The sequence below is a fragment of the Rhinopithecus roxellana genome, unplaced genomic scaffold (genome assembly GCF_007565055.1).
Source record: "Rhinopithecus roxellana isolate Shanxi Qingling unplaced genomic scaffold, ASM756505v1 contig199, whole genome shotgun sequence".
In the NCBI taxonomy this organism is placed as follows: domain Eukaryota; kingdom Metazoa; phylum Chordata; class Mammalia; order Primates; family Cercopithecidae; genus Rhinopithecus; species Rhinopithecus roxellana.
This window is the reverse complement of record NW_022141915.1, coordinates 212,631-224,402: the sequence shown is the minus strand read 5'-3', so window position 1 is coordinate 224,402 and position 11,772 is coordinate 212,631. Positions and strand designations below refer to the sequence as shown.

The 11,772-nt window shown below is 36.0% G+C and overlaps 1 protein-coding gene across 1 annotated transcript in view; it reads left to right on the top strand.

Annotated features, from left to right (window-relative positions):
• Positions 1 to 3,889: 3,889 nt before the first annotated feature.
• LOC104675567 (ankyrin repeat domain-containing protein 36B-like) overlaps positions 3,890 to 11,772 on the top strand; it is a gene marked incomplete at its 5' end in the record, with an annotated part of 83,070 nt that continues 75,187 nt past the window's right edge. Inside the window, 4 exon segments of the mRNA XM_030926351.1 lie at positions 3,890 to 3,918; positions 4,013 to 4,085; positions 5,748 to 5,776; positions 5,871 to 5,943. Of these exon segments, the coding sequence (XP_030782211.1) occupies positions 3,890 to 3,918; positions 4,013 to 4,085; positions 5,748 to 5,776; positions 5,871 to 5,943 (204 nt within the window).

The window sequence follows — 11,772 nt, the reverse complement described above, 5'->3', positions numbered from 1 at the left end:
AACTACATTGGAATCCCTAAGGAGAAAAGTCCTAAAAGTTTCAATATCAAGAATCCTGCACCTACTGCTACTTATCTAGCCTTTTGCTTGATTTCTGGCTGATGAAGTTGCACAACTCTTGAAAACTTAAAAACTTGAAAATGTGTCACTTGAAAACTACTTGAACCAAATTATGAAATCTCACCTGATATATAAGATGCAGTTGTTACAATTATTTTAAACTTCAATTTAGTGTTCACTAGCCTTTTTATGTAAAGACTTACACTTTATTCTGAGTCTCTATCGCGTAATCTTCCGCAGTCTTTCCATGTGCATCTTGAGAAAACACATCAATATTGTGCTGCTGCAGAAGAAGAACGAATATCTTTTTCTCCAAGAGTAACAGCAAGTATGAGGGCTGATCTAAAATAACAAAGAGGTCATTAAAAAACTTTAATGACATTTAAAAGCTAAGTTTAAATACTTTATCAACTTAATATGTTGCCTGTCCATGCAGAATTAACCCAATTACATGTACTAAGAAAACAGCATCTTGGGTGCTCAAGGGTTTATCTTTGTAAATTACCACAAAGGGTAAAAGCAAGGAACAAATAGGAAGCCTCTTGTCCCACTGTGGTATGACATAAAGTTGCTAACTTAAAGTCCTTTGATGGGCAAGAAACTATGCTCAGGTCACCTATCTACAGTAGGCAAATTTTTAAGTGAAAAATGATTCATTTTCCCTAGTCTGATATTATATATTATATAAGCAAAATCAGCTAAGGGGTCAGATAAGAGCTATCTACAGGCTTAGGCTCCCCTTCATGAATGCTAAACTCTAAACTACTCAGGTGACAATTTAGAACCCCTTTGTTGATCCCTATAGAGTGTTCCCGGATGTCAAATGACAAATAGGGCCTTGAAGACAAAACACCCTGTAAAGCCATATTGCTCTGTTTTTTGTGTATGAATGTGTGTGTGTGTGTATTTTTTCTCTTCTGAAAACTGTAAATAGAATAATTTTCATTACAAATGAAAATATTTTTGTTCCATATTTATTTCCTGTCTCATGGCACTCTTCTCGGATCTAGTAAGGATCTCAGCGTGTCTTATTTATACCTGCAAAAAATTATGTCAGTGCTTCATTTTTCATGTCAATTACTGACATGTTTTCAAGTCTTCACAAGTTATTTCTGAAGATGTTGGTGCATTGAGGAGAGACAGTGTCATTTTAGTTAAAGAAGTTTTTAAATAGGTTACGTTCAATAACATTTCAGAGTCCGTTTCTCTGGAAGGCATAGAAATAGTGGTTTTATTCATAGTTAAACATAAAATAGCTCCACAAAGTCTTGTGTAGATGAAAGTATTCATATCCTGGAAGATTCTAATTTATTGCTCAGTACTGTCTCCTGGAGAGGAAAATAGGTAAGGTAGATTGGTGAGCCTATGATAATAACTCATAATATGAAGTGAAAGCATAGAGACAAAATGAGAGATGATAGATACTTAAACGGATGTAAGTGAAGAACAGCTATGAAACAGAGTGTCTATGGGAGAGAGGAGGCCATGGGGCTGCTTTTGTGAAGAAGGAATTTGTACATGTTAGTCACGTGTCTGACACGTTTAACATTTTAATAAAGCAAAACCTTATCTTCACATGTGTCAGTATGGGATTGTACAGATGTCACAATACAGTCGTGAGAATAATGAAGAAATGAATGTCGAGGTCAAAGAATGAAGTCCACCAATATGGATATTAGATTTATGAATGAAAAAGAGTATATGTCAAATTGGGCAGGTGTAAACAAAGCATCTAGCTAGGTAATTTGAAGGTTTCTGATGAGACTTGTGGAAAGTCACTTAATGGAAAGCGGAAGTTAGAAGGATGAGGGTGACCCACAGGGTCTCATTTCTTCTCCCTGTAAGTTTTGCACATCAATGATATGTGCTTCATTCATGTCAGTTAGCATATTGGGATGCAGTTTAATCTAGAAAAAGTTTTTTTTTTTTTTTCTTTAGGAAAGGTGTGTTTACTGAGGTAGTTATTTCATAAAAGGACCGGAGATACCTCTACGGTATATCATATCAAACTAGCGTTAGGAACAAGGAATCAAAGAATGCATTTCTTGAGTATAAAAGGGTAACTGCCAATAATCTTGGCAATCATGACACACACACACACACACACACATATATATATATATATGCACGTATATATTTGGTTAGTTATTAATAATATAAGTCTCTGGTTATTTAGAGATTTTATTTAACTTATTTACATGGGAATCTGATTATGAATTATTTCTTTGATGTGTATGTTTTTGCAAAAGTGGAAAAAGAGATGGCAAAAGAGCTGAACTGCTGAATCCGGGAAATGTAGGAATTTTAGGAGCCTTCATGAGTACAAAGAAAATGATTTTTTTTTTTTTTTTTTTTTTTTTTTTTGAGACGGAGTCTCGCTCTGTCGCCCAGGCTGGAGTGCAGTGGCCGGATCTCAGCTCACTGCAAGCTCCGCCTCCCAGGTTTACGCCATTCTCCTGCCTCAGCCTCCCGAGTAGCTGGGACTACAAGCGCCCGCCACCTCGCCCGGCTAGTTTTTTATATTTTTTTAGTAGAGACGGGGTTTCACCGGGTTAGCCAGGATGGTCTTGATCTCCTGACCTTGTGATCCGCCCGTCTCGGCCTCCCAGAGTGCTGGGATTAGAGGCTTGAGCCACCGCGCCCAGCCGAAAATGATTTTTAAAATTACGACTCTAAGTATAACTGGACTCACTTCAAATGCATTTAGAATATTTGCGTAAAGGATGATTTGACTTTGGCTGCTCCAGAAATTACTGGAAGAAGGAAAGGGTACTAGAATTCAGATAAACCACAGTGACTCATTGCTCCTCTTTGTTACTATTGGGAATCAGAGACATAGATTTTGCTGATATTAGTTATTCAAATGAAATAAACATGAATATGCATACATTGGCTTTGTTCTTCAAGGAGCTAACTTTTGGATACAATAGCAATTTAATGAAAATTCCTTAGAGAATAACATGATACTTCAGACTATTTTAGAAACAAAAATAATGTTGAAATCATTAATTGATTAATAAAATGGTTATTTTCAATGAATATTGGAGTCATTTCCAAATGTAAAAGCTTATTAATACCTAATGCTTGTAGCAGTCTTATTTTGTAGAAGTATGTTAATATTGATAAATGATGATACTTTTTATTGAGGTTTATATATTATATGTTGTTGCCATGAGTGGATGAAAAGACTTTCAGAAGGCTAAACTAGAGGACACAAGAAACACAGGCAATTATTACACCTCATTGGTCTGAGAAATAATGAACACTATCTACTAGAATTCACCAAACATATATCCAAGCTGATCAATTTAGGACACTTCCACTGAGGAGACATGAAGTGTATATTCAGCTGAAGTGTCATTGTAATTGTGTACCTTCTTAGCTATCAGGCAAGTTAAAGAGCATGATGAATGTTTGTAGTATAATGGTATATGTCCTTCTGATCTCTTGCATTAAAGACATGCGAGAGCGTGTACCACCTGCTTTGACATTGATTCCCAGGTGTATCAGTTGCTCCTCTGTTTTTAGACTACATTTGCTTTTATCCCTCAGCATATCCACATTGATACTGACACTGTTTCATTTTAGTTTAGACATATGACAAATCATATCAGGTTTGAAATTGTAAGGGTATATTTCGTGAAGCCTATATTCATGTTTTCTTCAGTGTATTTCTGTCATGTTCCAGTCCCAAGACACAAAAAATAAAACATAAAAACCTAAACTAATACAGGCAGGAGGATACAGCTTGATGCTAACACTGCAAGCATGTATGGATAACTTTATCACATTTACACATGATTGATTATGTATCCCTTTTGCTTTTCAGTGTCTTCTCAGAAACAACCGGCCTTGAAGGTAATTACACTCTCATTTATGTTTTTAACTATTAACTCTATAGTCTGTGAAATATACTTTATGTATTGATTGTTTCGTTTCAAATCCCATTCAGGCTACGAGTGAAAAGAAAGATTCTGTTTCAAATGTAGCCACAGAAGAAAAGGATGGAGAAAAATCTGGGACAGGTAATTTTGCAATACACATTGAATGTCATGTTCACTCAGGATAGAAGAGAACTTCCCTTCCCCGAATAAATCAGCAGGGGCTCATTGAAGCTGCACATTCTGATTCAGCAGGCCTGAGATTCTGCATTTGTAATAAGTACTCGTGTGACGCGGATGCTGCTGGTCCTTGGCCATGATCTGAGTAGTAAGACTATACATTTCCCTATATTGAAACTGGCAAGAAGAATCATTGGTGAGCAGTTCAAGACATAACAGACTAAGGGGAAAACATAATTTTGCTTTAAATCTACAGTATGTTTCCATCAAGAGGGAAAGGAGAAAGAGATGAAGTAATAGAAATTATAGGCATCAGATTGTATTGCTAAGACCAGAGGGAAGAGATGATCGTAACAACACATAAACACTACAGAATGAGAAGTAACAAGACCATTGGTGTAACAATTATTTTCCTCAAAAAAGAGAGATTATGAGGCAGGAAGGAGGGAAAATAAGTTATTTATTTAATTCTGGAGTTTCTGCTGAGGAAACCTGAGTGAACTAACTTCAGAAGCGTTTAGAATATTTGCATAAAAGAGGACCTGATTTTGGGAGCTCCAGGAACTACTGCAAACAGGAAAGAGTGCTAAAATTGGAATAATCCACAGTGACTCATTATTCCTCTTTGTTACTATTAGGCATCAGAGATACTTGTTTTGTTGATATTAGCTATAAAAATGAGATCAACTTAAATATGATTACATTGGCTTCATTTTTCAAGGAGCCAACTCTTGGATAAAATAGCTATTTAATGATAATGCTTTAGAGAAAAACATGATACTCCAAACAAGACAATTTTCAAAACAGAAATAATGTTGAATTCATTAATTGACTCCTGAAATGGTGATTTTCAGTGAATATTGGAGCTGTTTCCAAATGTAAAAGCTTATTATTACCTAATGCTTGTAGCAGTTTTATTTTGTAGAAGTATGTCAAAATTGATAATTGACAATACTTTTTATCGAGGTTTATATATTACTCCTTTCTGCCACGAGTGGATGAAGAAACTTTCAAAAGGCTAAACTAGAGGATACTAGAAACTTAGGCAAATTATTACACCACATGGGTGTGAGAAATAATGAATATTATCTACTAGGATTCACCAAACATATATACAAGCTGATCAATTTAGGACACTTCCACTGAAGAGACGTGAAGTGTACTTTCTCAGGAATCGGGCAAGTTAAAGAGCATGATAAATATTTGTATTCTAATGGTATAAATCTTTCTGATGTCTTGCAAGAAAGACATGCGGTTGCACGTACCACCTGCTTTGACATTAACTCTCAGGTGTATGAGTTGCTCCTCTGATTTTAGAGCACATTTGTCCTCACCACTCGGCAAATCCACATTGATACTGACACTGTTTCATTTTAGCTTTAGACATATGACAAATTATACTACATTTGAAATTGTAAGTGTGTATTTACACTTACAAAAGACCTGTGTTCCAGTTTTCTTCAGTATATTTCTGTCATGTTCCTGTCCCAAGACACAAAGTAGAAGACATCAAAGCCTACACTAATACAGGAAGTAGGATACAGCTTGATGCTAACACTGCATGAACGTAGGGATAAATTTACCATATTTACATATGATTGACTATGTATCCCTTTTGCTTTTTAGTGTCTTCTCAGAAACAACAGACCTTGAAGGTAGTTACACTCTCATTTATATTTTGAACTACCAATCGCATAGTCTGTGAAATGTACTTTACGTATTGATTATTTTGTTTTAAATCCCATTCAGGCTACGAGTGAAAAGAAAGATTCTGTTTCGAATATAGTCACAGAAATAAAGGATGGAGAAAAATCTGGGACAGGTAAGTTTGCAATACACATTGAATGTCATGTTCACTCAGGATAGAAGAGAACTTCCCTTCCCCGAATAAATCTGCAGGGGCTCATTGAAGCTGCACATTCTGATTCAGCAGGCCTGAGATTCTGCATTTGTAATAAGTACTCGGGTGACACGGATGCTGCTGGTCCTTGGCCATGATCTGAGTAGTAAGATTATATCCTTCCCCACAATGAAATTGGCAAGAAGAACGATTGGAGAGCAGTGCAAGATCTAACAGGCTCAAGGACAGCATATTCTTGCTTTAATTCTCCAGCAGGTTTCCATCATAAAGGGAAGGAGAAAGAGATGAAGTAATAAAAATGATAGGCATCAGATCATATTGCTAAAACCACAGGGAAGAAGGATTGGAATAACTCATAAACAATGTATAAAGAGAACTAAGGAGACCTCTGATGTGGTAATTATTTTACTCAAGGAAGAGGGATTGTGAGGCAGGAAGGAGAGAAAAGGTGTTAGTTTTGCAATTTGGGGGTTTCTGCTGAAGAAAGCTATTGGAACTCACTTCAGATGCATTTGGAATATTTGCATAAAAGAAGATTTGATTTTGGCTGCTCCAGGAACTACTGGAAGCAGGAAAGAGTGCTAGAATTGGGATGACCCACAGTGACTCATTACCCCTCTTTGTTACTATTGGGCATCAGAAATATATGTTTTGTTGGTATTAGTTATTCACATAGGGTAAACGTGAATATGCATACATTGGCTTTGTTGTCAGAGAGCTAACTTTTGGATAAAATGGCAATTTAATGAAAATACTTTAGAGAATAACATGATCCTTCAAACCAGACTATTTTAGAAAAAAAATAATGTTCAATTCATTAATTGACCTCTAAAATGTTTATTTTTAATGAATATTGGAATGATTTCCAAATGGAAAATCTTACTCACGTCTAATGGTTTTAGCGGCTTTATTTTGTGTAAGTATATCAGATTTGATAATTTTTTATATATTTTGATTGGGTTTGTATATTATACCTTGTTGCCATGAGTGATTGACAAAACTTTCTGAAGGCTAAACTGTAAAATACAAGAAGTATAGGCTCATTATTATACCACATGGGTATGAAAAATAATGAATACCATATAACAGGATTCACCAAACATATCCAAGCAGATCAATTTGGGATACTTCCACTGAGGAGTTTTGAAGTGTACATTCATCTAAAGTGTAATTGTCATTGTGTACCTGCTAAATTACCAGGCAAGTCAAAGAACATGATGAATATTTGTAGTATAATGGTTTAAATCCTTCTGATGTTTTGTATGAAAGACATGCGCAATCCTGGCTCACTTCAACTTTCACCTCCTGGGTTCAAGTGATTCTCCTGTCTCAGTCTCCTGAGTAGCTGAGATTACAGGTGTGCGCCACAACACCTGGTAATTGTTGTATTTTTAGTAGAGACCGGCTTTCACCATGTTGGCCAGGCTGACCTCGAACTCCTGACCTCAAATGATCCACCCACCTTGGCCTCCCAAAGTGCTGGGATTACAGACGTGACCCACCAAGTCCTGCCTACAGGATATTTTTAAATTTTTAAATTTTTTTTTTATAAAGATAGAGTCTTTCTGTGTTGCCCAAGCTGGTCTCAAGCTCCTGGGCTTCTCAAGTGATACTTCTGCCTCAGCCTTCTGAGTAGCTGAGATTATAAGAAGAAGCCACTGTGCTCTTTTATGTTTTTAATATTCTATAGTTTTCTATTGTTGATTTAAAATGCATTTTACTTTTTGTTTGATAGTGCTTCCTCCTGCTAAAGAGTGTTTAAACAGGTATGATTTCACAGATTTTTTAAAGTGATATGTTAACTAAGTGAATAGAGAGAATAGAAACTATATCCGTTTAGTGTTCTGCTCTGTGCGAGACACCACATTACATGCACATTTATCATGTCATGTCATCTTCACACAGCTTTACAAACTATTTGTGTTATTACTATTTTCTTTTACTAATTAGGCAACTCTGGTTTAAGGAGGTTGAAATATTGTCATGATTCCACAGATTACAGGTAGCCAATCAATGATTTGACCATCATCCTGCCTGGCTCTCAAAACACTTATTTTGCCCCTAGCATAGATGGATAGAGACCTATACAGCAATGGGATCCCAGTACTGATTTACATCAGATAAATTCAGAAGTCACATTTTGTTACATATTAACTCTCTTTAGAGTGTTATTTAGAAGCCTGTCTACTCCAAAAGTTTGTCCAAATATTTTGGAAATGGCAGTGGCAGCCATATAACTTTTTTTTTAAAAGGCAGATATCAGTTATCTGTGGCCGCAGGACCCTAAGTTTTTCATAAGTAAGACCAGGCCAGTCCTAGAAAAATATTATCTGACTGTGCATGCAGAATATTTACATATAGTCCATGTAATGTTAACTGTATTTAGCCTATATTAAAAGGATATTTCTAATTCATTTCTCTACTTACTGCCTACCCAGTTTGGTTTTCTCTTTAAGTGAGTACCTTGCCTAGTTTGCTGAAGCTTTTCCTTATTTTCTGGATTCTTTATTTTTCCTTCTATGACATTTTAATATTTTCTTGATTTCTTTTCACTTTCTCTACTGCTTTTCTTAGGGTTTGTGATTTTCTATTATAGTTTTCATTTATGGCAGCTAAATATTCCCCATTTTCCTACAGACAAAATCAGAGGTGCATAGAAGTTCAGAATGTTAAGAAATCCTAGAGACTAAACAAAATATCCTCTAGCACTTGAATCCTTATTTAACATCCTGATCAAGTGGTTGCTCAGGTGCAGAACCTGAAACTGAAAGGGAGAAAATTATTTGGTTACCGTAAATCACAGAAGTGAGATTTGCACTCAGGTTTCTTAATTCAAAACCCGGTCTTCTTTGACATCATTCTGTCATTGAGTGATTTTAGTTTTAGAAAGACGGAGTGGCCCTAGTGAACACAGTGGAAGAAGATGAGAATGGAATGAGCTGTTGAACCCAATGAAAGTGGGTGAGAATGGAATTTTCAAGGGACAGCCACATTTGAAGAGAAACACACACTTAGTTGGACAGAAATGAGGGTTTAGGAAAAAGTCCAAATATTTGGCTTTCTTGCAAGTTTGATAAAGATACGGGAATTGAAAACACAGGATCTGGGGAGCTGTGAAGAAAGGCAGAATGCGGCGTTCAAGGCGTTCTGAGGAGGTTGCTGCCTTTTTGTTTGTTTAACTGGAGGAACTGATAAACTGCAAGGTTTCACTGAAAAATGTTCAAAGAATGTGAGCCACAGGAAAGAGTCTCTTGAGCAGATAGGAATGTGGTATCATCTTCCATCCCAGCTTACAGAGGGCTTTGATCCCCTCAAGAACTAGGGAGCTGGAGATTGCTTAAGTACATAGATCTGTGAGCCAGGGTGGATGTCTCCTTTTTTCTGCCTCTTTTCTCAATTCTCTCACATACACATAGGGTAGGGCAAATGTAGGATTGGCTGGCAAATCAGCAATGAAGCTTCAGGTGGGTAGTTGGTAACATGTGTATGCTTGGGGTGGATGACTGAGACTTACTTACTTTCCAGAAGCAGAGGAACAGAGAGCTCCTACTCTCAATTATTTTAGCCGGTCTTTTGAGGAATCTGGGCTTTTGTAAGCTGAAGATGTAGATTGGAGATTGCCATGGATCACTGCAGAGGAGGGATCCAGAAGTGGGAGCCCCTAGGAAGGAAGATGTTTAGATAGTGATGAATGAAATGGAGGTATACGTACTCAGGAGGGAGACTTTTCCAGCATTCTCTCTCTTAGATATCTGAGTGTCTATGAAGCTTCTTAAGCTTACTGGTTTTTGTGGACCTGAATACGGGAGGATCTATATAATGACAATAATTGGATTTTGTAATTTTTAATGTTTTAATCTGCTTTGAACAATATTCCCAATAACAACATATACATTTGTCCTTTGACTTTTGTACACTCAGCTTTCAAACATTTGCAGTGTTTCAGGATGCTCCCTGGAGTGTTCTAGGGTAAAGAGAATCAATGGACCCTCTTTTAGTAGCTTAAAAGCTGAAGATCCAAGACTCCCATTTTTCAGTGACACAGATTAGTCTTTGATTCAGAAATAGATCATGGGGAAGAGACAGTCACTTTTCTACCTTGTTTTAGGTTATCAGGTTTACTCCAGTTCAGTAACAAAAGTTGTGTAAGATATCAATTGGATTTTCAGTTTAGCCTTTAGGGTAGATAATTTATAAGGACAAATTATTGTCTGCCTGTGCCATTATATTGCCTGTCACTATTTGTTACGGGTTTAAGGGTGAATCTGCATTGGATATTTCATAGGCTGGGAGAGGTGGAGGCAGAAATAAGTAACTGAAATGTTTTCTAAAACAGAGGCCATATCTTAATTATACCAGGAAATATTATTTAATATACGGATAACTGACCTTCCTCAGACCTTGTTTTACACTTTTTTTTTTCGAGGGGATATGCATGTATAGACTGATGGTTTTTGTTTTCTTTTAAGAAATGAACGTGCTCATTTTTGTTGCATCTTTTTGATCTGTAGGAGTCTCTGTAGGCCGGATAGTGTTGCACAGCCTGTGAGAAGGGTGAGTTTGCTTTGGAATCTGAGGTAGAGTACTCTCTTGTGAAATCAATTTTCTCACTCTGAATCTCATTTTTATGTTATTTTCTTCTAAAAGTTAACTGTTGTCTACATATCATTGTTTTATGTTTGTGTTATAACTTTTATTAGAGATAACCATTTTAAAGAAATAGGAGGGGTTAATTTTAATTTTTGTTAATTTGGCAAATAAGAAATAGTTGATAAATACTTTAAGAGGTGTGAGCTGAAAAAAATTGCTGGAAAATACATAGCGACAGAAAAGCTTTCCCACAATAGAGCAGATGCAAATTTTGGTCTAGGCTTATTGGAGTAAGTGTCTTTACTTTGAGTTGTATATCATATGAGTATGACTAATAATACCTTTGTTTAAATGAATCTTTAATACCTCAGATGACTTGTTATAGGAACCATGGAATCACCCTGTTACACATAGCGTATAGTTTCTTTTTATTTCTTGTACATCTATTTTGAGGATGTGGAATTCCTCATTTTTTATTTATGGATTTCCATAATTTGTGGAATTCCAAATAGTGGAAATTGTGGAATTTTAACTAGACACGGTATCATGTGCCTGTAGTTCCACCTATTGAAGAGATCAAGCCAGGAGAATTCTTGAGCCCAGGAGTTCCAGACCAAGCTTGGCAATACAGCAAACCTTATCTCTAATTTTACAAAGTTGTGGGAGATCAGAAATTTACACTGTGTTCTCACATCTGTATTACAGAGGATTTACACTGTGTTTTCCAAGTCCTTTTCATTAAGAGTATACTTTAAACTCTTTATCTAGTTGAAGAATATGCATTTAGTTTAAAATAACAACCTGTTTGATAAGCAAAGACTCTTCATATTCCCATGGTCAGACTTTAATTTCACAAAGTTGTTGCATCGTAATTAAAAGAAAATCCACTCAGCTGTGTTTGTATCTCATTCTAAATTTCAAATTTCAGAGGCTTTTGTGCTTACTTCTGAAAAAATAATTGTAAAGCTGCTGCATTACTATGAACCACTTGAAGCTAGAAAACCTCTTTGTACGTATCCGGGAGTACCCAGAATAAGGTCTTGCATGTAACAAAACATTTTAATAGTTTTTAATGTGAATCAACAAACAGGAAAATGGGCTTTTTATAATGGAATGTTACAGGTAACATAATATGCATGGCAGATCTCATATTTAAATCTATTAAATTTCTTGAATGTTTTGAATTTATCTTTTCTTCTA